This window comes from Torulaspora globosa, chromosome 1 (genome assembly GCF_014133895.1).
Source record: "Torulaspora globosa chromosome 1, complete sequence".
In the NCBI taxonomy this organism is placed as follows: Eukaryota; Fungi; Ascomycota; class Saccharomycetes; order Saccharomycetales; family Saccharomycetaceae; genus Torulaspora; species Torulaspora globosa.
In genome coordinates this window covers 804,861-828,864 of record NC_050727.1, presented here as the reverse complement: position 1 = coordinate 828,864, position 24,004 = coordinate 804,861, and the positions used below count along the sequence as shown (strand labels likewise).

At 44.8% G+C, this 24,004-nt stretch overlaps 15 protein-coding genes across 15 annotated transcripts; 6 read left to right on the top strand and 9 right to left on the bottom strand.

Moving 5' to 3' along the window:
* Positions 1–181: 181 nt before the first annotated feature.
* HG536_0A04560 (tRNA threonylcarbamoyladenosine dehydratase) lies at positions 182–1,501 on the top strand (the record flags this gene model as incomplete). Its single annotated transcript, XM_037281419.1, has 1 exon — positions 182–1,501. One exon carries the CDS (start codon positions 182–184, stop codon positions 1,499–1,501), a length of 1,320 nt encoding a protein of 439 aa, XP_037137314.1.
* A 151-nt stretch (positions 1,502–1,652) lies between these two features.
* LEU5 (coenzyme A transporter) lies at positions 1,653–2,735 on the bottom strand (the record flags this gene model as incomplete). Its single annotated transcript, XM_037281418.1, has 1 exon — positions 1,653–2,735. One exon carries the CDS (start codon positions 2,733–2,735, stop codon positions 1,653–1,655), a length of 1,083 nt encoding a protein of 360 aa, XP_037137313.1.
* Positions 2,736–3,394: 659 nt separating this feature from the next.
* On the top strand, positions 3,395–4,288 carry CTP1 (Ctp1p; the record flags this gene model as incomplete). The annotated part of the gene is made up of 1 exon (XM_037281417.1): positions 3,395–4,288. One exon carries the CDS (start codon positions 3,395–3,397, stop codon positions 4,286–4,288), a length of 894 nt encoding a protein of 297 aa, XP_037137312.1.
* Positions 4,289–4,396: 108 nt separating this feature from the next.
* On the bottom strand, positions 4,397–5,308 carry BSD2 (Bsd2p; the record flags this gene model as incomplete). Its single annotated transcript, XM_037281416.1, has 1 exon — positions 4,397–5,308. One exon carries the CDS (start codon positions 5,306–5,308, stop codon positions 4,397–4,399), a length of 912 nt encoding a protein of 303 aa, XP_037137311.1.
* Positions 5,309–5,630: 322 nt separating this feature from the next.
* Positions 5,631–8,024, bottom strand: SNF5 (Snf5p; the record flags this gene model as incomplete). Its single annotated transcript, XM_037281415.1, has 1 exon — positions 5,631–8,024. The coding sequence occupies one exon, from the start codon at positions 8,022–8,024 to the stop codon at positions 5,631–5,633; it is 2,394 nt and encodes a 797-aa protein (XP_037137310.1).
* A 517-nt stretch (positions 8,025–8,541) lies between these two features.
* Positions 8,542–10,050, top strand: APM3 (Apm3p; the record flags this gene model as incomplete). The annotated part of the gene is made up of 1 exon (XM_037281414.1): positions 8,542–10,050. One exon carries the CDS (start codon positions 8,542–8,544, stop codon positions 10,048–10,050), a length of 1,509 nt encoding a protein of 502 aa, XP_037137309.1.
* A 256-nt stretch (positions 10,051–10,306) lies between these two features.
* FOX2 (bifunctional hydroxyacyl-CoA dehydrogenase/enoyl-CoA hydratase FOX2) lies at positions 10,307–13,015 on the top strand (the record flags this gene model as incomplete). Its single annotated transcript, XM_037281413.1, has 1 exon — positions 10,307–13,015. One exon carries the CDS (start codon positions 10,307–10,309, stop codon positions 13,013–13,015), a length of 2,709 nt encoding a protein of 902 aa, XP_037137308.1.
* A 208-nt stretch (positions 13,016–13,223) lies between these two features.
* On the bottom strand, positions 13,224–13,552 carry QCR10 (ubiquinol--cytochrome-c reductase subunit 10; the record flags this gene model as incomplete). Its single annotated transcript, XM_037281412.1, has 2 exons — positions 13,224–13,451; positions 13,544–13,552. The coding sequence occupies 2 exons, from the start codon at positions 13,550–13,552 to the stop codon at positions 13,224–13,226; spliced, it is 237 nt and encodes a 78-aa protein (XP_037137307.1).
* Positions 13,553–13,865: 313 nt separating this feature from the next.
* HG536_0A04480 (glycosyltransferase family 15 protein) lies at positions 13,866–15,143 on the bottom strand (the record flags this gene model as incomplete). The annotated part of the gene is made up of 1 exon (XM_037281411.1): positions 13,866–15,143. The coding sequence occupies one exon, from the start codon at positions 15,141–15,143 to the stop codon at positions 13,866–13,868; it is 1,278 nt and encodes a 425-aa protein (XP_037137306.1).
* Positions 15,144–15,275: 132 nt separating this feature from the next.
* RSC4 (Rsc4p) lies at positions 15,276–16,946 on the bottom strand (the record flags this gene model as incomplete). The annotated part of the gene is made up of 1 exon (XM_037281410.1): positions 15,276–16,946. The coding sequence occupies one exon, from the start codon at positions 16,944–16,946 to the stop codon at positions 15,276–15,278; it is 1,671 nt and encodes a 556-aa protein (XP_037137305.1).
* Positions 16,947–17,149: 203 nt separating this feature from the next.
* Positions 17,150–17,638, bottom strand: MEH1 (Meh1p; the record flags this gene model as incomplete). The annotated part of the gene is made up of 1 exon (XM_037281409.1): positions 17,150–17,638. One exon carries the CDS (start codon positions 17,636–17,638, stop codon positions 17,150–17,152), a length of 489 nt encoding a protein of 162 aa, XP_037137304.1.
* A 251-nt stretch (positions 17,639–17,889) lies between these two features.
* MRPL13 (mitochondrial 54S ribosomal protein mL50 MRPL13) lies at positions 17,890–18,681 on the top strand (the record flags this gene model as incomplete). The annotated part of the gene is made up of 1 exon (XM_037281408.1): positions 17,890–18,681. The coding sequence occupies one exon, from the start codon at positions 17,890–17,892 to the stop codon at positions 18,679–18,681; it is 792 nt and encodes a 263-aa protein (XP_037137303.1).
* Positions 18,682–19,838: 1,157 nt separating this feature from the next.
* On the top strand, positions 19,839–20,255 carry ECM9 (Ecm9p; the record flags this gene model as incomplete). Its single annotated transcript, XM_037281407.1, has 1 exon — positions 19,839–20,255. One exon carries the CDS (start codon positions 19,839–19,841, stop codon positions 20,253–20,255), a length of 417 nt encoding a protein of 138 aa, XP_037137302.1.
* A 65-nt stretch (positions 20,256–20,320) lies between these two features.
* On the bottom strand, positions 20,321–21,643 carry OSH6 (oxysterol-binding protein OSH6; the record flags this gene model as incomplete). The annotated part of the gene is made up of 1 exon (XM_037281406.1): positions 20,321–21,643. One exon carries the CDS (start codon positions 21,641–21,643, stop codon positions 20,321–20,323), a length of 1,323 nt encoding a protein of 440 aa, XP_037137301.1.
* Positions 21,644–21,987: 344 nt separating this feature from the next.
* On the bottom strand, positions 21,988–23,742 carry PAP1 (polynucleotide adenylyltransferase PAP1; the record flags this gene model as incomplete). The annotated part of the gene is made up of 1 exon (XM_037281405.1): positions 21,988–23,742. One exon carries the CDS (start codon positions 23,740–23,742, stop codon positions 21,988–21,990), a length of 1,755 nt encoding a protein of 584 aa, XP_037137300.1.
* Positions 23,743–24,004: the final 262 nt, after the last annotated feature.

The window sequence follows — 24,004 nt, the reverse complement described above, 5'->3', positions numbered from 1 at the left end:
AATGCTAGTTTCTGAAAATTTTTATGTTTTTCTATTCATACGAAGCATTTGCATTCACCGATGTGCTCATCACCTGGCGCTGGCAAATTTCATCATGTAAAGTAAACAGTAAATAGTTTATACTTTAACGTCAAGTAATCTGAAAGTATACTACTGGTAATTTTCAGAAGGCCAATTCAAGATGAGCTCATGGAAAGAGCAGTGGAAACTCATCGCTGTGACTGCTATTTGCGCCGCTGCTGCTACGAAGTGCTTAGATGTCGCACTGAAGCTACGCTCTGACGATGACAGCGCAGCGAAGGCTAAGATTCTAAAAGCTCTGGAGACTAATGAATACGACGATAGCTTGTTTCGAGAGCAGCTTGCTCGAAACTATGCGTTTCTGGGTGAAGAGGGAATGGAGAAGCTGAAGCAGCAATACTTTGTTGTTGTGGGCGCTGGTGGTGTTGGGTCATGGGTAGTCACCATGTTAGTTCGTTCCGGCTGTCGCCGTATTAGGGTGATTGATTTCGACCAAGTTTCCCTCAGCTCACTTAACAGACATAGTTGTGCTCAACTAAGTGACGTTGGTACGCCAAAGGTGGACTGTTTGAAACAACACCTGCTTAGAATCGCTCCCTGGTGTGAAATAGAGGCAATCAATGAACTTTGGACTAAGGAGAATGCCGAGAGGCTTTTATTGGAAGACGGTGAGCCCACTATGATCATTGACTGCATCGATAACATCGATACAAAAGTTGACCTACTGGAGTTTGCGTACAACCGCAAAATAGAAGTCATCTCATCGATGGGCGCTTCAACTAAAAGTGACCCGACTCGTATAAACGTGGGAGATCTGACAACCACCGAGGAAGATCCGCTAGCTCGATCTGTCCGCAGAAGATTAAAGAAGAGAGGCATCACTACAGGTATTCCTGCAGTATTTAGCGCTGAGAAGCCTGATCCTCGCAAGGCTAAGCTACTGCCACTGCCTGACGAAGAATATGAAAAAGGCCAAGTCGGAGAATTAAGCGCGTTGAAGGATTTCCGCGTGAGGATCCTTCCAGTGCTGGGGACCATGCCAGGCATTTTTGGACTGACCATTGCAACCTGGATTCTGACCAAAGTCTCGGGGTACCCGATGAATCCAATTGAGGGTAAGAACCGGATCAAGATCTATGATGGCATATACCAATCGCTCGCCGGACAAATGACCCGAATCGGTATGCCGGATCAACGTGTCCCCATAGCTTTGAAAGAAGTAAGCTATATTGTTGAAGAGGTCTTCAGGGGCAAGTCGCCCGTGAGCGGTTTCTCGACAAGATTAACTTTGTCCAAGTGGGATCCAAAGAAGCCGGTTTCCTTGCAGAACGTTGTAGTCCTGACGAAGGAAGAACAAAAGATTCACGAAGACAGGGTGTTAAATGGTGGTGAACCTTTGGAAAAGGTATATCCGAAGCAAATTCTGGATTTGGTAAACAAAAGGTTTCAAGAAGAAGAGTATTACTCACAATTTAGGTAGCTGGCCTAAAAGCATGTAACCTGGGGGAGGGGGAATGTGCTCCATGCGTAGCTCTGGACTGTAGAAAAGCAGAAAATGTCATTATGCATTACAAAACTATTGACATGACTTATGAATGCAAAAGTAAACAGTGTGGAGAATGTATAAGGTCTCATATGCCCAGGTGCCACTTCATCCTTTCATATACGAAAAAGCTGCAGGCAACCATCGGCGTAACTTTGATATAGCCTATGCTCAAACCGACAAAGAAGCCTCGCCAACCGCGCTCCTTGTAGATAATCTTTGTAATTTCCGTTATAGACTGAAACTTGTGGTCATACATTGTCCTTGGCGACAAGGCGCTGACCTGCAGTCTTCTTCTTATGATCTCAAACGGATAAGCTGCGGTCTGTGAGGCCATACCGGCCAAACCGCCGGACACAAGTTCCGCCCAGGTCTTCAAGGGTACCCTCTGACGCTTCTGCGACCGTCTCGACTCCTCCTCCTCGCTCAAGCTGACCACCGAGTAGGGTGCCAGAACCGGTACTCGCAGTAAATCATGCATATAATCATGCGCAAAGAACGACACCCCAGCATAGGGAATCATTCCAAGCACCGTTGGAATATAGCCCCGGTAAAAATTGCTCCAATGGGCAAACCATAGGGGTACATACCACTTCTTCGCCAACGTAGCCGACACAGGCTCTTCCCAAATCGTTCTCACGATCTTCCCAAGCTTGACCTTCTTATGCTCTGTGACATACGCTAGGCGAACTCTTATGAGATCTAACGGGTAAGTCAGAAAGACGCTGCAAAGCCCCGCAAGAGAGCCACTCACCAGTCGCCTCCAATGCACCTCGTAATCTTTACTCGGAATCAGAACGTTCCGTATCTGCTCATACGCAACAAACTTGACCGCAGCATACGGGAAGATTCTAATCAACGTCACCGAGTGTCCCTGAAAAAAGCCTCTCAGCCCATCATTAATCCGTATATGCTTTGCTGCTTCCACCAGTCCCACCAGCGACCCTGCGTACTTCGTGTAATGCGGATTCGAAGTCTGAAATAGAATCTTGATACGATCCAGAGGAGCTATCAATGTCTTTGCACATGAGCCGGAAATCCCACCAGCGACCGCTGAACGCATTATATAATCCATCGAGTTCTTATCGATCGCTACAGCACCTTGTCTTGTCATATCCCTCTCGCAGACAACTTTTGCTCGGACATTGGCTGATTCATGAGCTCCGGCCATTTGAAGTCACTAGTCTCCTTTCTCAGCCTTCCAGCTCCCGCTCTGGTTTATTCCAAACTGCTCTGTTCTACAATGTATATGTCACTCGAAGCGAATTAAAGAATGCTAAACCCCGAGCTCGTCTCCATGGACTGTAAGCTTGCACCAAGAAAACTAATCCGAGTGTCCTGGATCGTTTTGTATTCGATACTTACATTCTGCATGTTAGCGAATCCGAATGACCCATTCGCATGATCATGATCCACCTGGGGCTCCGAACCTCTTTGAGAGATTGCGGTAAGTCCTGCCGAATAAGATAATCGCAGAGCTACAAGTTGCAAGATAATGCCACGCCTCGGTAAGGTATGGACGTTTGGAACTGCATCTTGAAGCAGTGTAAGAGCCTCCAATTGCAGTTCAAGTGTGTTCTCTGGACGCCAGCGAACTCCCGTACAGACTACGACTTGTATCGAACAATTGTACCAAATCGTCTGATCGATGCTAAACATCACCGAATTTTGTCCTCAGGCTACTTCTGTTCAGAATTCCGCGCTTTCTCGAAGACGCACAGTCAATTATTTTCACTTCAAGCAATCAGTTATAAAAGAATACAGCAGCTAGCGTTGATGGCCATGGCATTCTTGTAAAAAGTCACTGTAATCACGAAATCTGCCATCTCGATGTCTTCGCAGAAAAGACAGGTGGATCCAGCCAAGTCATTTCTGGCAGGCTCTTTAGCCGGTGCGGCAGAAGCATGTATTACGTATCCGTTCGAATTTGCCAAGACCAGGCTGCAGCTGGTGGATAAAGCATCGAAAGCTACGCGGAATCCGCTGGTTTTGATATATAATACTGCCAAGGTTCAGGGCATTGGATCGATATATGTAGGATGCCCGGCGTTTATCGTTGGGAACACGGCCAAGGCGGGAGTTCGATTCCTGGGTTTTGATATGATCAAGAACCTTCTGAGGGATCCTCAAACTGGGGAATTGAGTGGTCCTCGAGGTGTGATTGCAGGCCTGGGAGCTGGTCTACTGGAGAGTGTTGTGGCAGTGACGCCATTTGAAGCCATCAAGACTGGTTTAATCGATGACAAACAGAGTGCCAATCCTAAGTATCACAACAATGGGCGCGGCATGTTGAGGAATTACGGTTCTCTGATCCGTGATAAAGGAGTGAGAGGTCTATATAACGGAGTTCTGCCAGTGTCGATGAGGCAGGCAGCTAACCAGGCAGTCAGACTGGGATGTTATAACAAAATCAAAATTATGGTGCAGGATTATACAGGATCTCCTAAGGATCAGCCGCTGTCATCCGGTCTGACGTTCATCGTCGGTGCCTTTAGCGGTATCGTCACGGTTTACACGACCATGCCCCTCGACACAGTCAAGACAAGGATGCAAAGCCTAAACGCTTCCGAATACACCTCGACGCTGAACTGTTTTGCCCGGATCTTCAAGGAAGAGGGAGTGAAAACCTTCTGGAAGGGCACAACACCAAGACTGGGCAGACTCATTCTGAGTGGTGGTATCGTTTTCACCATTTATGAGAAAGTGCTAGATGTGCTGGGTTGAACAGAATTCATGCTGGAGACGTCCCCTTATGTGTTAACAGAAAAAAACAAACAAACTTGAGACTCGTTGGAGGGCGCTTGACGCATTTTTATAATCGTACATGATCCGTTAGGGCGAACTCTGCTCCTGTGATAGAAATTTTCTCTCCATCTTTTTGATTTGAACGTAGTCATAAAGACTCTTGAGCATTATGAAGATGCCCAGTAGACCAGTAAACACAGCTAACAGCGGTAATTCCTGCTTCTGTGGATGCGCACCTGGGGCCAGCTTTGGTTCGAAGTCATCCTGTACTGTCGGAGAGGAATATAAATGCAAATCATCGTGGTCAGTGGGATCGGAAAGCTTTACTCGATCGACCTGTTTATCTTTACCTACCTTGGAAAGGACGTCGTTCGGGCTCATTGAGTATGCATATCCCATGAACGTTAGGCCTAATCCAAACCTCGACCCTTGTTTCGCTGCGTGTGATGTATGAAGAATGTATGTTATTAAGAACCCAATGAACTGGAAACTCGAGCTCACAACCATGTTCCATATCAAGTTGGCAAGATTGCCTACAGGAAGACCCTCTATGCAAATCTCATTATAGTACATTCCTGAACCATCCTCGTCAACCCCATAGTACGAAGGCGCCATATCCACGGCCGCTTCGTCGTACGTAGGTGGGTTATCCTCAGAACCTGTCGTGGCATCGTTGTTAATATCTGGCTTTGCGCTTAGATTACTGAAGACTCCGTCATAACTGGCTCCCTGTTGCAGATGTATGACCTGTCGTCTGTTTCTCTTGAAAAGCCTATCTAAAACGTTAAAATGTCTTCCAACAGCTCTGGTATGCTTTGCCACTCTATTTCGCAACAACAGTGGAAAAAATCTTCCTGTCTCCTCCCCTAACTGGACATCCTCATCTTCCGCCACCGATGCTATAGAAGCATCTTGAGTGCTGGCACCTTGAACTTCTGCATCTATCATACTCCTCGAATTCCCAACAATTTGGCTCTGGCTTGAGCCTTCACCAGCCATCTTAACCGGGCTCTATGCGCAGATTAGCGAATAAGCCTTGACTAAATCCTCAGTTCTTAGTTTCTCAGAGAGTCCACATTAGCGAGATTAGTGCACTTTTTTATCTAAGTCCGTAAAAATAGTCCAAACTCTACAAAGCCACCATATAAAATGCACCAGGATTCTCGATGCACAACGGCCAGTTGATCTCAGCTTTCAAATCAGCATCCAGTGCGAGGAGCTCAAACGTGGCGAATCTGTTTGCCTATATGCTCTTTTGACTTAGATGTAGACACATATATACATTATTTCTGCAATAATTGCTCTGTGGCAGGCCCTCGGATTAATTCAGGTCTTCTGCTTCGATCCGAGTGCTCTTAGGAAGCTTAATGCAGAGTAGTAGTGAGCTTCCCGGTATGTGGTCGATTATGTGGCAGGGCTGCAGTTCGGCTGGGGGCATTATTGGCCTGGGCTTGTATTCTGTTGTGGTACTTAGGTCATACGACCCTACTGAAGGTCCAAGGTCGATCGCTCCCGGTAGGATGGTGCTTGGAATTGGCGTTCGGAAAGTTCTTGGAATATCTGCAACGTCCGGAAGAGATACTTCGATTGTGCCGTTGGCGCCGGAAGGACCTCCGGCTCCAGTTGAAGCAATAGCGGAATTACTTCCACCACCGTTGCCTACAACGACAACACCACGGCGACCAGAACGGCCCTGTCTCCTCTTGCGCCTTGCGTCTCTATCTTTATCCTTATCCAACCTCTCCAGTTCAGCAGCAGAAATCTGCAACAAATTTGGTGTATAAAGCTTTGCCTCTGACGGAGCTCTAAAAACATCGTCAATTGTTATCAGGGGAAGCATCCTACTGCGAATATCGTCATCGTCGATCACAGAGCCATCAAAGTTATAGCCCAGGAGTGCCAAGGATTTATGATACATGTGGACCTGCTCTCTAATGGAATGGGCAATGGCGGTCACAAATTCGCCCGGTAACGATAGTTCCTGACACACACTCTCGGCAAATTCCTCCGGACAGTTTTCTGTGTTTGAGATGTCCCACTCGAATTGGTCTATCAACTGATGCTGTCCCACAACAATGTCGATCTTGATTTTGATTCGCATATCATCGCCGCCAGGGCGTTCTTGGTTCAGGTCAAGATACGGATCTGACTGATATTCAGCTACCTGCTCTTTCATGGTTTGAGAGATTGTTTCGGCGATTTGATCCCTAGAGATTGGTGCATATCGGTAATCCCTCACCATATCGTCCACGAAATCTTCGATCTTCAGTATGCTATCATGCTTGTTCCAGAGAAGGGTATCTCTCAAAAAGAATTTATCACGCTCTTGATCGAATTCAAATCGTATGGGAACAAGCTCCTCGCTCTCCTCATTCATAGCTTGTTCGTAGATTTTTAATCGGTCTTGATAGAACTGAGAACGCCCATCAATAAGTGTCTCTGGAATGACTTGACTCAAAGAATTGGTTACACCGTTACCGTAACCGGAATATCCATCACCCCATATGCTAGCGGAAGGAATATTTTGGGAAGTATTCGTTATAGACTTCATTCTTGTCGCTTTCAGTTCTTGGTAATACTTCAGAGTGTGCCACAGCTTCCCCAGGTACTCTTTGTTACTAAAACCATAGATACTAAAAGGTTCGTAACCATTGGTTTCTTTTGCCAAATCCAATTTGTTTGCCTTGTCTCGTTGAATTATTTGTTCATAGAGTAAGGTATCGGTTGATGGTTGTTGTTCGGACCAGAAGGTCGGATGCGGCAGTTTAGTCTCCGGCGGATCAAACTTGATAGTCTGGTACTTTGGCAAGTCAAACTTAGGCATCGCTGGGAGCGGTCCAGCGTTAGGCAAGTTCATATTTTGTTGCGAAAGATGAAAAGCTTGACCGTCCGTAGGAGCACCTGAAACTACGGGCATTTGCTGTTGATGTATCTGCGAGCCAAGAGCATGCTGAGTCGGTACGTTCTGCTGTCCTTGGACCTGTGCGCTTGCGGGTGATTCGTGAGGTTGCGGCAGTGGAACTCGAGAGTGTTGTTGCTGCTGCTGTTGCTGTAGTTGTTGCTGTAATTGCTGTTGAGCGACGGTAACGGCCGCAACGACAGCTGGGTTGTTCTTCGCTATGGCCTGCTGTTTTAAATGGCTTAACACCTGCTGTTGCATCGGAAGTGGTAGTTGAGCAATCTGAGGCGGTAAATTGATTGGCGCCTGAGGTGACCCCGAGTCTCCTCCAGATGACCTCGACATCCCTGCATGTTGCGCGGCAGCACCACCGTCTAATGGCTGATTTGTCGGAATGTTTCGTGACATTGACATCTGCTGCCCCGGAAGCGGTTGCGTCCGTTGTTGAGGCAAATGCTGTGAGGCTTGCATTTGGGCCTGCGCCCTTGCCTGAGTTTGAGCTTCTGCCAACGCTTGAGCTTGTGCTCGTGCTCTAGCCTCTGCCTGGGCCTGCTCGCTCGCCTTGGTCTGTGGTTGCGATTGCTGAACCGGAGGAGTAAAAGACGTTTGTTGCTGAATCCTATTCATAAGCAACTGTCGGTGTCTCTGCTGAATCATTTGAACCTGAGCTGGCGTAAGGTTTTGAAGTACGTTTCTCGGTATCTGCGATAAGTTAAAAGATGGAGTACCTATATTACTGAATGGATTGGAGTCCGTTACCCCATTAGATTGCTCTGAGGCCACATTTTGATCGTTTCCACCATTATCCACGTTCATGAGTTCCTCGCTTCTCTTTATTGCGACCTTCTTCTGCTTTATTCGTTGTTATAGTAAGATGTTTTTTGATGGACTTGAACTCATAATGAAGATGAAAATTCACTAGCACAGCTTACAATGATCGCTTAGATAGCGATCATTTGAGCCAGTAAGATCTATAAAATGAGGTACGCGGGCCTTGATGAAGCCTCAGGTTTATGGAGCTTCATTTTGCAAGGAAATCACTGCGACGCTAAGAAAGCTATTCGTTGATTCGAGGTGACAGCACGCAGCGATGACTTCAGCTGAACGGCACTAGTATGTAGGTTACGCGCATCGCAACAGATAGAGTCTAGAATCTTGACGCTGAATGTTCTGTAGACAATCCAACGTACATATCGCTGCAAGCCAGGCAATTTCAGGCTCGACTTGCCTTGTATGTCTTGATACCCATTTTTCATGTAAAAGGTACCTTTGAAAAATAGTACGTATGCTCAACAATACTAGCAGATCAGTGTGCCCAGGTGAGGAATAGAGAATGTTTATCGCGTTCTATATCACTGATTCAAAATACTCGTTGGTATTCCAATACCTTCTGAGCTCAAAATCGCCGTCTTTTGAACATTTAAGGACCAAGGTACAGGAGGTTTGTCCAAAGCTGATGAGCGATGCTAACACCACTGAGAGCGGCACGAGGACCAATGACGGCAACGGTAACCTGAATGCGGTACGTCAACCAGTAGGTAAGAACCTGGAGCTTTACAAGTACTACTCGTCTACAAACAAGCTGTATTATTTCTGTTTGACTTCAGCCTGCAGCTCTGGTTCCAAGTGCTCGCCTTTCGTCTTTATGGAGGATATGGATAGACTTTTCCTGGAGTACTTTGATAAGGATCAACTAACAGCGAGTAAGATCAAGAATAACTACGACCGAATTACCATGATATTTTACGTCTGCGTCAGCGGCGGCGTGCCGGCGGCTGGAAAATTGTACAGTAATAGCGTCAAGAAAGTGGTGCCGGTGAGGTCCGATCTGTCAAAAATCATCACCTCGACGGCACACACCTTGCAAGTTGCGGTTCAGCGTCAGGGGCAGCAGCACGGGGAAAGATTTGGCAACAAGCAATCCAGATTCGAAACCGATAGTTCATTGGAGAGCGAAATGGTGCCCTGGAGAAGTGCTGGCTTGAAATATACTAATAATGAGTTTTACGTCGACATGACTGAAGAGATACATGTTACTTATCAAAAGAGCCGCAAGACATCTGGCTCAAACTTGCGCTTCGACTCCTCCAAGATGACGATGGTGTGTGGTACAATCAATGGCCGCGCCACCGTCAGGTGCTACCTGAGCGACACCCCGTCAGTTGAGCTTCAGCTCGATTTGGCAGGCAACGATATGGGAGTTCCCGCGCTTCACAACTGCATAGAGAATAAAACTGACCTGTCGAATCTCAAATTCATCCCGCCCGATGGTAAATTCAGCTTGATACAGTACAGCATAGATCTAGATCAGGTTAGCCAATCCCGCAGATACAACAGCTGCGTCGGTCTGATCACGCTGGATTTCAAAGATCAACTGGGCACAAAGAAGGACGAGTTCGAGCTTACAGTCAACATAGCTAACTCTAGGGAAGTTGAAAGCATCCAAGATTTGTGCATCGGCCTGGAGTTGCAACCCCCAACAGACAACAACTCTCAGAACCGGGATACCACACAGGACTCTGAATTCAAGATCAAGGTGCTACGCAATACACACGGAAGATTCGACAATAGCGTCGTCTCCGGTAAAGGCGCCTGGATTTTCGATAAAGACACGCCCACCGGCAGCTTACCAGTTTTGAGAGGCTGCGTAGAGAACAGCACTGGCCTCTCCTGCGACGCAAAAGTGCAGCGCGTATCATTGTCATACACACATACCGGGCAGTTGATAAGTGGGATTCGCGTGAAAGCAATTAACATCAACTCACAAGGAACTACGGGCACAAAGCCTTTCAAAGGCGTCAAATATATGACTACCACGGGTGACTACGAAATAAGATCTTGAAGTATTCAATCCCTTTCTTCATAATAATCTTTCACTTCATCTCATCATCTCTTAAAAGTTTTGACGCTTCGCGCTTAAGCGACTAAACGCCGGCCTTAGGGATGAGGAGGCCTGACTTCGAAAGCGGGGCACAGCTTAGGGGATCGGAGTAAAGCCGCCACGGCGGCAAAATAAGGCACCTTAGAATGGTATATAAAAGCACAGCAAGAGATCGATAGTCTGTACAAGAATTGTCCCGAGGCAGTAAAACACCAAGATGTCTGGAGAAAAACTGGAGTTCAAGGATAGGGTGGTTGTGGTAACGGGAGCAGGAGGTGGTTTAGGTAAAGTGTATGCATTAGAATATGCCAAGAGGGGCGCTAAAGTTGTGGTGAATGACTTGGGCGGCTCGTTGGGCGGTTCTGGCGGCAGCACTCGAGCAGCCGATGTAGTAGTGGAAGAGATCAAGAAAAACGGAGGTGTTGCGGTAGCTAATTATGACTCGGTTAATGAGCATGGAGAGAAGATAATTCAAACGGCGATCGACAATTTCGGTCGAATTGATGTGTTGATCAATAACGCGGGCATTCTGAGAGACGTCTCTTTTGCTAAGATGTCGGCGAAGGAGTTTGGATCTGTCGTGGATGTTCACTTGAACGGTGGTTACAAGCTGTGCAAAGCCGCCTGGCCGCATATGCTTTCTCAAAAGTTCGGGAGGATTATCAATACGGCTTCGCCTGCGGGATTATACGGAAACTTCGGACAGGCAAACTATTCAGCGGCCAAGCTCGGTTTGGTCGGGATGGCAGAAACCTTAGCGAAGGAGGGTTACAAGTATAACATCCGAGTGAATGCGATCGCTCCACTGGCAAGGTCAAGAATGACTGAGAATGTTTTGCCGCCACATATTCTTAAACAGCTAGGACCGGAGAAAATCGTTCCACTGGTCCTTTTTTTAACGCATGAGTCGACGCAAGTAACGAATTCTATTTTTGAGCTTGCCGCCGGCTTTTATGGGCAGATTAGATGGGAGAGATCATCTGGTCAAATCTTCAACCCGAACCCAGAGACATTCACACCAGAAGCAATATTAAACAAATGGGAATCTATCACGGATTTTAGAGATAAATCATTTAACAAGGTACAGCACCCAGTTCAGCTCTCAGATTACAACGATTTGATAACTAAAGCTAAGAAGTTGCCCGCTCAAAACGATCAGGGATCAGTAAAAATCGAATCGCTACGCGGAAAAGTCGTTATTATAACTGGGGCCGGAGGAGGCCTTGGGAAGTCGCATGCTGTCTGGTTTGCAAGGTATGGTGCCAAGGTTATCGTGAACGATATTCGCAATGCTGACGTCTCAGCAAGCGACATTAATAAACAGTTTGGAGATGGGACCGCAATCCCCGATGCACACAATATAGTTACCGAAGCTCCTCAGATCATTGAGAATGCCTTGAAGAATTTTGGCCGTGTTGACGTGCTGGTTAATAATGCGGGCATCCTGCGTGATAGGTCGTTCAAGAAAATGACAGATGATGAATGGTTTGCTGTGATAGAGGTTCATCTGTATGCCACATTTGCCATGTGCAAAGCAGTTTGGCCGGTGTTTTTGAAGCAGAAATCGGGCTACATCATTAACACTAGTTCAACCTCAGGTATTTACGGTAACTTTGGACAGACAAATTATGCTGCGGCCAAGGCGGCTATTCTTGGTTTATCCAGAACTCTTGCCATTGAGGGTGGTAGAAAAGGTATCAAGGTCAATATTATCGCCCCTCATGCAGAAACTGCTATGACGAAGACCATTTTCACGGAGAAAGAACTAGTGAACCATTTTGAGCCTTCACAGGTCTCTCCATTTGTCGTTCTGCTGGCAAGTGAGGAACTTCAAAGGAAAGGCGGTGGAAAGGGCGTTAATGGACAGTTATTCGAAGTCGGCGGTGGCTGGTGCGGCCAGACAAGATGGCAAAGAAGCGAAGGATTTACCGCTGTCACAGACTCAATAGAACCAGAGGTTATCAAAAACAACTGGAAACAGATCACGAATTTTGAGTCCGGAACTATCAATCCAAGTACCACGGAAGAGTCCTCTATGGCAATATTGCAGGCTGTTCAACAGGCGCAATCGTCCAAAAGTTCTAAGGATATTTTTCGTTATACCGAGAGAGACTGTATATTGTACAACCTGGGCCTTGGGGCAACGAGTCAAGAGTTGCAGCTAACCTACGAAAATGATCCTAACTTCCACGTCCTGCCCTCATTTGCTGTCATTCCCTTCATGACAAGCATCAGAGCGCTCAATATGAACAAGCTAGTAGAAAACTTCAATTTTGCCATGCTTCTTCACGGAGAACAATATTTCAGACTGGGTGAATATCCACTACCAACCAAAGGTTCCCTGAAGACTGTTGCCAAACCACTTCAAATCTTGAACAAGGGGGGGAAAGCAGCTATAATAGTAGGTGGGTTTGAGACGTACGATGTGAAAACTAAGAAGCTACTGGCCTACAATGAAGGGTCATTCTTCATAAGAGGCGCCCGCACACCAGGTGGCAAACAAATTATTAAAGGTGAAAGGGCAAAGTTCGCCGTACAGAAATTCGAAGCCCCAGACAGAAAACCCGATTTTGAAATTGAAGTCGCTACTCATAAGGATCAAGCTGCCCTCTACAGGTTATCTGGAGACTATAACCCACTGCACATCGATCCTAACTTGGCCAAGGCTGTTAGGTTCCCTCGTCCGATACTACATGGATTATGTACTCTGGGTGTCAGCGCTAAAGCTTTGCTTGACAAGTTTGGTCCTTACTCCGAGTTGAAAGTAAGGTTCACAAACGTTGTCTTCCCGGGTGACAAGTTGAAAGTCAAGGCCTGGAAGCAACCCAATGGTATCGTTATCTTCCAGACCGTGGACCTTGACAGAGACGTTGTTGTCTTGAACAACTGCGCTATTAAATTAGTGGGATCAGACTCTAAGCTCTGATTGTTGGGCTCTAGCTCCTTATGATGTTTATAGTTAACTAACGTTCGCTAGCGGTTTCATGATATGCATGGTCTTGTTCTTGATTCGTTCGAGCCGAAATATACATAATATGAATAAATAATATACGCCTATATGAATTCCCGCTATCTCAGAAATGTAGGACGATAAAACAGCTATGGGCTGTCATGCTTGTGGAGTTATTTCGAACTCAGTTGATTCTATCCTCTGGTGGGATCTCCTTCTCCCAGTAAGAACCCAGGATTGGAATCTTCTTGTAGAAGGTGTCTTGGAAAGTGGGCCAGCCAGCTGTGAAAACGAACAGGCCTGCAGTGGATGCTGCACCCCAAATAGCCAAATTTGGAATGTAGCTCATAAGATTGCTTGAATTGACTCTTCCAAAATGTGGTGCTGTCTTGGTGGCTAGTTTGGAGATATACTGCTTGGGAGAAAATTCGTTAGTTTACCGTGTGAAGAAGGCTAGATTATGGACGCCAATGCATCCCAACTGAGAGAATCCCATCAACATACTGAAACCATTGCTTTGATCTTGCTTCGAGCGGTTTTCTTAATATATCTTGGAGGAATAACGCACTCAATGAACTCTCTTAAGTACTAACTGCATCTCTCAGGTCTTACGGGGTTATTCGAACAGCACATAGGCAGAACGAACGACACTGTGAAATTTAACGGTTATCACTATCGACGGTAGAATTCCAAAATATTCAGACATGATTGGTTAATTGTCGTGTGCAATCTCGATGGACAGTCAATAATGGTATCGGATTCTGACGGCTTCATCAATCAATAGTCTTAATCTCTCTTACTCGGATTCAGGTACGGTATCCGCTATCTAAGTGTTCTCGAGGACATACGGATAGTATTCTTTTAAATTGGCAACGGAAGTTGGTCTTGGATAGTTGTTAACATCAAAGAATTTGCTGACGCAACTCCATTTGTGCCATGTAAAATCTTTCCTTGGATTGCAATCGCAATGTAGGATGTCTCTCACTTCCTCGTCCACGGGACAGTCCTGATTTGGGTTATGCATATATCCTGTATTAGCAACGAAATGTAAGCTATCGACAGGTAGCATAAAGCTGGCAGCTAATGTGTGTACTGGAGCATCCCCCCACCTTTCATAGAAGAAACCACCTTTGTCGTCTAGGTACTGGAAGTACTTGTCATAAGCGTCGGAGCGGTAAAACCTCAGATTCGCAATCTCAAAGTTCGACCAGAAATGACACAGGTTATACGACGACCCACCATCATCTGTAACAAACTCAGCGTTATTTTTATCAGCAAGGTATTGAGGATTTTTCTTGAAGAATTCTATCGTGGTGTTCCAAAGAGACGGTATGGTTCTGACGTCTTCCTGCAGAGCCATGTTGAACGCATAGAGTTTGTTATTCTGTCTCATGTATTGGAAAACATCATAAGTTATTCCGCAGTCGAAATGCACGCCAGGTTCTATTCTCCAGTAATATTCGACATCGCGTAGCTCATTTAGTTTATAAAACAGACCGGAATTGAAGCGACACATGAATCTGTACGACTCGCTTTCCCCATACATAACTTTCTTCTTGGAATAATCTTCCCTACTAGCGGCTGCCTTCTCCTTGTCTATGTTCGCAGGGTAGGTCCACATCTCCCCAGGTACCTTGATAAATCTAGCACCACCAGAGACTCTAGATGACACTTCTTCCTTGAACTTCTCAGTAAACTCTTCATCATTCATGAACCACCATTGATAATGGTATTTCGAGTTAAAACTCCTTTCGAAACGCTCAATAGTGTCAATCATATCGATTAGTTCTGAATTCCTCACAAGCGTCAAAAGGATATCATTTCCCTTGCCGCTGGTACTCTCATAAATCTTTGGACGGCCAACATCGACACTTTGCAGCCCCTGGTTCTCATTCAGGTCGTTTTCAGATAATATTGACGAACCATGCAGACAATAAAATATCAATGGCGACAAAATAGCAACTGCCACTAGAAGTCTCAGATATCTTCGATGGGCTAATCTTCGCCAGCCTCCCAAATTGACCAGCACTCGATTCATTGGTCCAAATAACTTCCCATAAACCCTGCAATGTTCTGGGTTGAATCCGTTTGCTTGTTCCTTCATACATACTTGCTCAAGTTCAACAGTGAAGAAGGAACGGAAGGAGAAAGGAGAGATTTCATAGCTAGTTTCAGAACCGCTGCTCTAAGATTTTCATATAATTACAAATGACAATTACTGATCTACATAATTAGCTTATGGCAGTATGTTAATCCAGAACCTCATTACTTCTTTCTTCTCGGATTCTGGCTGCTCGCACTTGAACTCAACATAATTAAGACCCTCGTTGAGCCGGATGTCGAATTTTTCAGACCCTGCATTATCCTCCTGCAACTCCGTTTTTTCTCGATTATTGTCCTGTTGCTGTTTCATGCTATTCAAGGTTGCCCTTTCGGAATTAATATTTTCTTTGTTGACGGTTAACGAAGTGACTGCTTTTTTATCATTCATAGTGGCTGTCAGCGTCAAGAAAGTTTGGACAGGTTGTAGTGTGAGGGAAAACATGTTCTCGTTCTGACTGAGTTGGTCACCGCAAAAAATGAATTCGACCCAGTTTTGATTACAGGAGGGCTTACCGCCCATGGCCGGCGTCGTTGCCTGTCGATAGAGGTTCTTGGATGAATAGATGCAAACCTGTTTGACCAGATCATAGGGTACTCTTTGCATTGTGTGCTCTTCAGATGTCATTTCTTTTTGCATTGATGCTAGAATATTGTATTTGAGCACCCTAGGGGGTTCCTCGATTGGCGTGGACAATTTTTGTTTTTTGTTTTGCATTTCCAGTTTGTTGGGCCCTAGAAGATAATCTTCGGATAGTATAGCTCTATTGTACCCGTTACCAAGTCCTTCGAGATGATTGAAATCATAATCTGCCTCGTCGTCATCCTTCGAAACCTCCTCAGTTTGATCATTGCCGCCATTGGCCAGGTACTGCTCGTACTCGACTTTGTCATACTCAAGCTTGATTTCTCCTCGCTCGCTAACATCCCGCAACTCAGGGAAAAATCTATACTGTATTAAATGATTGAAATACCTGAGCAGTTTCTGAGCATCCTGATAGATTAATGTTGTACTGTCATTGAACACCAGAGCATTTTGAAACACTAGTTGAGTATCAATAATGAAATCATAAATCTTAGCATAGTAGCCAACTTCCAAATTCTGCTTCACTGGCGCGAGAGCGGATGGTCTGTGAATTACTTCATAATAATCCGGAAGCTCATCCTTTTCCACCAGATGCATGAATGGTTCACTGATCTTCATGGTTCCATCTGCATCGGTTTTTGTAGCGCCATATTCCAGTTCTATGTCTTTGTCGGTTGCATCTATCACTCGGTCCAAATAATTCAGAAGGCGAGGTCTGACATCATCCGAGATAAGGTAATTCCTTGTGACATTTTTCGCTTTCAAAACTTCGTACTCAATGTATTGAACCATTTGTATTGAGTTCTTAACAATCAAACTATCCGGCTCATTATACGATGCACAGTTTTTAGCCAGCAATTCAACATCCAGCAAAAAGGTGTGAGATCCGTCGGGAAATTCGTAATCTCTGGATTTGATCTCATTAATAGAGATCGGTTGCTGTATCTTGTAGTAATACTGCGGATGGAACTTTCTACTCGGTAGTTTGATAAAATCTTTGAAAACTGTCTTGTACGATTCTATCAGATAATTAAGCGTAAATGAAATGAACAGATTAAACTTTGGAATAACCCAATCATCCTGATATAGCTCTGACTCGGGATATAGCGGAATATTGTAATCAACATTGGGAAGGTCCCCTGTTCTAGGTTGCTTTCCAGCCACATACTTAACCACTTTTTCCTCTTCCTCCTCAGGAGCCTTTCTCTTTTTAACAGGCATCGTCGTCGAACAGGTCAAAATTGGAGTTCAAATCGAAATGCAACTTATGGAGGCACTTTTTGCTTCCCATTCTTCGATAAGGTCGTGTTATTCACGACTATTTTGATCACTTCTTTGCAAACATCGCCTAGTTCATCATCTACGTATGACGCGATTTAGGTGAATATAATAGATACGTTATCTTGATACAACTAACCAAGCGCTCAATAAAGCGTCACTATGAGCTGGCCTCTTGGTTCCACGCGTAACTCATCATCCAGAGTTTCGAAGATCGTTTGATGCAACAGTTTGAGATGCTTCTTCATCTCCTGTGACATTGCGGTCTTCGTATCGAGCGGAACAAAGTTACTCTTGCTGCTTCTGTTTTGTTCTGGAGTGTGTTCTTGGTTATCTCGTGTCGTCGATCCGCTAGCATTCTCCAGCGCATCTGGGTCTGGATTCTTTAAGTCCGTTCCCTGTATTACTATCCCGCTATTACTTATCATTGAGATGTCTATCAGTTTGTCATTCGTGTTAGTCACGATTTCCTTCAACGTATTTTCTCTGGCACGCAAGCGTTCCTCGTGTTCTTTCATTTGCTGCTGTAGCGCATTATAGTCCTCATGGGCGCCGTAGCCGTTCTGCTGACTCGCTAACAAGGCCTCATTCTCGTCCAATTCTCCTTCCCTACAGCAACTCAATATAAGTCCCATCTCTGGATTCTGTAACGAGCGAATAAACTCTCAGTAGTCCCTGGCATTGCACAGCGGTTCCTGCGTTATCATTGTACTCAACTTTCCGTCAAAGGGCTCTCAGCTTCCTTCAACTCTGACACTGCCGGGTAACTTTTGAAGCTTTAGGCTGGAAAATTTTGGAGATTGCCATACTTGCGTTTCAATTAGGATGAAGTTATCTTCCTACATTGGCATGTTTGTTGAGGAGTTTGGGCATTTACCGTGGAAATATGAATTTGACTGGGATTTCTCATCGCTTTTATGTTAGCTGTACGGTGAAAAATGGCTCGCTGCCCCTGGCGAGGTCGTTGCACACCACACATATATCCTCAGACTTTTTCTCATGGTTTAAAGCGAGGAAGGCGGAAGAAAATGAAGCCAAGGTTCCCACTAAGGCTACCACTGAGTTGATCAAAGAGATCGAAAGTGGCAAGAAATCAAAATCAGTAGCTAACACTCAGAAGTTGAAACTGACTTCAGAAAATTTCATCGGGAAAGAACCAGGTCAATTGGACCGGGCAGAACATCAGAGGCTAGTCCGCGAGGCTAAATTCAATAACTGGATCTCCAAGGATATCGTATCGAGCGAAAGGCGATTGGATGAACTTTTGATCGAATCATACAATGAATCTTATCCAGGCGATAAAATCTCCGCATCCTCTGATGCCAAACTCGATGCTAAATTCCCGGACCTTGTGACAAAATTCAAGTTTACAAAATTTTTGCAGGCCAAGAGTGGATGTATGATCTCGGACTACAAGTTGACCATCTTGAACAGGCCTTCTCAATACAAGGAGTTTTTCATGGATGAAATCCTCTCTGGTAAACAGGCCAGGTATAAGGAAGCGGAGCCTCACGCAATCCATCTCACGCAAGAACGCTTCAGCTCTCCAAATATCTATGTTGTCCCTGATGTTGATGTCAAATCCCAGAACAAAAACTATCGCAAGATCATGCAGGAAGTTCGCTTATCGGAGGCTGAAATTTCAAGAAGGGCGATGGAAGATGCGGCAAGAAGCTGATAATTCCAGTTCAGTCTACCTCACGACTGGCAGCGTTAGAAACATGAACGAATTAGTTCACGCTTGTACATATAACTGTAACGTAAAACATCATGATACATAATTACACACACGCATTTTGGCCCACATGAGGTGCCGCAAATCGGATCCTGAAGACTGTAAACGCGGTTAACTTCTAGATAACTCCTAAATAAGTTCTAGACAGCAGTTTCTTCTCTTCCGCAGGTTTCTTCGGCCAAGAAAGCAAGATCACTCACTCATCTTTTAGTCGATTGAAGTGCATCCTTTATTTTTGTTCAATTCCATTGTTGGGACCTTGTAGAATAATTAATGTTTGGTTTTGAAGCGTTAACATTACGATAATGACAAAGCCATTAAAATACTAATGTTGGTGCAATAAGTCAAATTCCTATGAACAACGATGCACCTCTCTGTAAGGAGCTATACAATATCCTACTTTTGAACCCAGGTGCTCGAGAACATCGGTTGACTTTCGGTCCCAGCCATGCTTGCGGAAGTGAACGTTATCTGGTCAATGAAGACGAGTATATGAGAGAGACGTTCTGCCCCACTTCGACTCTACTATCAGTTTTCAAAGAAAGCCATGATCTCTTGGCAAAAGATCAATACCGAATTTGTAAGTAAACTTCCTTTCCCTTTGTTCCAGAGCATGAAACTAACTATTCACTACGTTTTGCGTAGCTTCCAATTATGACCCTACGAACCTTTATTTCTTAAGCTTAGGAAACCTTTTAGCAGCTCCTGGTAACCATACGGCACTTAGCTTGCATGAAAAGCTCTTTCTTAAGAAGTTAAAGGAAAGCACGGATTTAAAGTTCCTGTTGCGCAACGAGTTGCTTCTCATTGAACGATTCTTGACCTCAACCAACAATCGTCTAAACAAATGCTCTTCATTATGGTACTTCTATCGAAAACTGCTGGTACTAGCAAGATATCATAATTGCGAAAAATTGAGCTACAGGGCAACAGTTATTTATTCAGGCAGCAGGCACTTCTCGAATTACTACTGCTGGGCTACTGCAAGGTGGCTCTATGATGTTATACCTGTGGAAGAAAAAGCTTCGTTGCTTGAAGCAGTCCGTAACTTTTGCTTTGAAAACGTCAGAGATATTTCTTCTTGGAGTGCTCTTTCTTACATGGTTTGTCAGCAGAGAAGGAAGCTAGAAAACAATTATACGGATTACGAGCGTTTGAGAAAACTTCTACAACTGCCAGAAAATGATACTAAAGAACCAGATTGGCTGTACTTGAAGATCGAGCGGTACGTCACAAAAATAATTCAGACCATAGATTCGGCGGTTGCAGAGGAATGGCCTCCTTATTTCTGCTTGGTGGAAATTTTAAAGGAAGTTCCAGAGGCGGCTGATTTATCAACTTTTTCAACCTGGCGCACCAATCTACATAACTTTGAAGAAAAGTACGGCACTATCAGTTTAATCCGAAATCATCCCGTTGTTCCGCCAAATCTCTCTGGCAATGCCCTATTGAGCAGGAATGCTCGTCATTATGGGTTGAAGAAGCTCTTCCTACTCAAGATCCGAAATTGCAACTAGAGGAACGTACCAAATGAATTCAGTTGGCTCTTGTCGATATTTAGGGCTACCGTAATGTACATAAGTCATTCTAACCGTGAGGTTTTCGAGAGTTCTTTTTCTTGCAGCTGACTTTTCTTGTGTGCAGGGATTGCAAACTTCTCTGTGAACTGCTGTCCTGGCAAGATCGGCGCAATTTCTAGGATGCTTTTAATTTGTTCTTCGTAATCTTCGCCATTGGGAATTTTCCTATAGATATAGTAGTCCAAATCCTCTTCTGGTTTAGCTCGCCTGAATAATTTCGGATGAAATTCTACACCGTCTTCAACCCGCTTCTTTGCCAGCTCTCTCTGATAGCTTTCAATCTTGTATTTTTCTTCGGTGGCCACTTCATGGTCGCGAGCAGCCAATGCTTCTATAACCTTTTTCCACAATCTTCTAGATTCGTATTCCCCTTGTTCATTTAATGGACGTACTTTCGGCTTGCTTACTTTACTTTTATGCGTGTCGAAAAGAATAGTCTTCCTTGAGTTTTTATCGGTCAAGTCTTTAATATACATGACATCATTCCATTTCCCTGTGATTTCATAGTATTCTTTACCATTCTTGTCCTTTACAGTGCCCGCAATAGCATCGTATGTTCCAGATATAAAGCCTTTCGTTTTGAAATCAATGTCTATCTCATAATCCGGGCTTTTGATAATCATATGATCTCCTAACTCAATTCTCATCTTACCAAACAGGATGCCTCGAGCATACATGTTAGGTTGGGAAAGAGTGTATTTTTCAGGTTTCCCGTTTGAGTCAGTGAGGTCGAGAAATTGTAAGACGGTTAGCCCGGCCATCATGGCAGCCGTCGAATTACCTAAGAACCTGGATTTAGGTATGCACACACCGTCAACTCTTATTCTTGATTCCGGAATCATGTAGAAATAGGCGGATTCAGGAGGATGGTGGCTTGTTTGTTCTGCAATGTAAAAAGCTTGTTGTTTATTTGGCAAATCCCAGTAGCAAGTAAAGTGCTCCCCCAGCACAGGATTTAGGGGCTTCTTGACAGCCTTGGGTGCAATGTGCCAACCGGCCAAATACCACTTGACCACTTTGACAAACCTCTGAAGCTTATCTTTCTCATTGTGTGCATCCAAAATCAGATCGGGAAACTGCAATTGGTTTGTGATTCTTTCCAGCATCGACTTCTTCTCCAGAATAAACGTTGGCAGTGTTATGCGAGACAAGTCACAGCCGGGCTTCAACTGGGAAATAATGTTCAGTAAGATATTCTGCCCTGACTCATCATTCTCATCCAAGTCATCCGTGTCGACTGGGCCATCTGAATAAAGATCTTTGCTGAGAGAACTAGCAGAGCTCCCGTGCACGGACATTGCCTTCAACTTGCTCAAAGGCATCATTCCTCACTCTCCTATACTTCTGAAAAGATTTTGTAACAAACAGAACAAAACAACTTATGAACTCGAATCCTTGCTCAGTCGTGTTACACTGATAACAAAATTAACCCCTTTTCGCCTGTGGCCCGTCTTGTCATGTAATTCTCGTTTGAAGTAGGCTTGACCTTCGAGTGAAAAAATCAAGTACGCGTCGCTTATCACATGCAGCGCATATTTCAGGGTTCATCTTGAATTCGCAAACCTGGCGCATTTGTGCCGCAACTGATGGCAAGTGGAGCGGAACTAAAGAAATGAAAGTTTGAGATATTTACTTGTTAATTATCGGTCTCTCCAAATACTGCTTCTCGTCAGGCCTTTGTCACCTCAGCCGATGAGCTCTGAGCCCGATCTGAGTCCCTCTGCTCGGCAGAGTTGGCCCCGCCATCGGCTTCCTTGGACTCAGAGACTACTGACTTTGGTCTTTTAGACGTTGCAGAGGCTTTTTCGAGTTTCTTCCGCTTACTTTTCTTCTTGACTGGTCTTGTCTCGCCTTCCTCATACACATCACTTGCCAAATCATACTGCTTAACATACTTTATCACCAACGAATACGTATCCGAATTCTGGTATTGATCATCAAAATTGCGGCATAAATTAAAAAACTCATTGCATGGCACATGTATATCAATCTTCTCCTTTTTATCCTCAACGCTAACATCCAGGCCTATGTACATGGTTGTGATGTAGACTATTGGTTTATCTTTAAAGTCTGGATCATTTCTAGAATCATCCGTGACTCGCCTGAACTGCTTTAGGTCGTCTTCTGTTTTATAGGTGCCGCAACTATCCACAATTTTCTGGCGTTCCTCGTCGGTTGTGTAGTAGTAGGCAGCCTCGAAAGGTTTAGTATAAGGATGGGCGAGCTTAATGCCAGCCATCGCCTCTAACTTCAAAACTAGAAGTCTTACTTTACTCTCAACCATGCCGCTCCATTTCAAATGCTGCTCGTCGGTTCCTTTAGTTGCGGCCATTATCGTCAGATAAAACTTGTACTTGTAAAAGAAATTGTGCTTGGTGAATAGGTCGGTCCACTTAAGCTTACTAGTGAAGATATCATTAGTAATCTGAACACCCCTCTCGAGTTCTTCTAAAATAACTCTTTTGGTGGAGTCTGTGATATTATGAGTTGCACACATGGATGGATAAGCCGGCGTGATGACCGGCATTCTATGCGATCTATCTTGGGCGTAAATTTTGGGATTCCAAACGCGCACTTGAAGGGGACCGTCTTCTATAGGCTTCAGGACCACAGGCTGTGGCCATTTCCACTCGGAAAGTATCTTGAAGAACCTATGTAATATGACTGCGCTACAAGCATTGGGATAGAGTTGGCATATTCTCGCTACTAACATTGCCCACGCCACACCACCAGGGAACCCGAAAACGTTAGCGTATATGGCCCTGCGCTGGGCCCAAAGTTTAATTGCCCTCAAAGCAATCCTGAACACTATTGGCTTGGGAACCAACTCCAAAATTTCATCTGTAACTCTGGTACCATTCAGAGCCCTCAAATCTTTCTCGTCAAGATTTCTTAGAAGGTTTTTATCGGACAATGTCAAGGAACGTGGAATCTGCGCAACGTCCAAGCGTGCGCAAATCAAATCAATCGAAATTCCGCCGAATTTGATTTTGATGATGGGAACAAATGCGTCTGGCACCGGAGCAATCTCCTCCAACTCGGGGCGAGCCCTCAGCAGTCCGTCAAACACGGTGAAAAAGTCCTCCCTCATTACATGCTTAGGAACAACAACCAAAGTATCAATATCACTGCCTGGACCATGAACTCCTAATCTGTAGGAACCAAAAGTGAATATTTTGCCGCCCGCGTCCTTCGCCATACCATCTGACATATTTTTATTCTTGGAAACTTTAAAAACGAATTCCTCAGCCAGCTCTTGCAGAATTTTCAATACTTTCACTCTATTTTCGGTCTCCTGTTCAGTCTCAAATGATCCCTCCTTCTTCAACTCCTGTATTAATTCATCATTCAACTTGTTCTCTGCTGCCGTAGATCCCGCCGTTGATACAGGTCCAGTGATCCCGTAAACCTTTTGGTAATTCATCGGAACACTTTTGGACAGTTCAATCCTTTGCTGGCGCCTATTCTCGCCCCACGAGCGTTGATTTGATCCAAGAAACGGTTCTCTGCCTTTGGATCGTACAGGACAAGCACTTTTTTGGAGAATTTGCTTGTCAAAAAGCTCAACTTTTGGATTAGCGAGCTGAAGATTCCAGAATGAGCTGCTTAAGGAATCAATCACAGAACCAGTAGGTTTATCGTCCGAAATTTTGGAAGTACAACGCTTAGCAACTAACCAAAGTCAA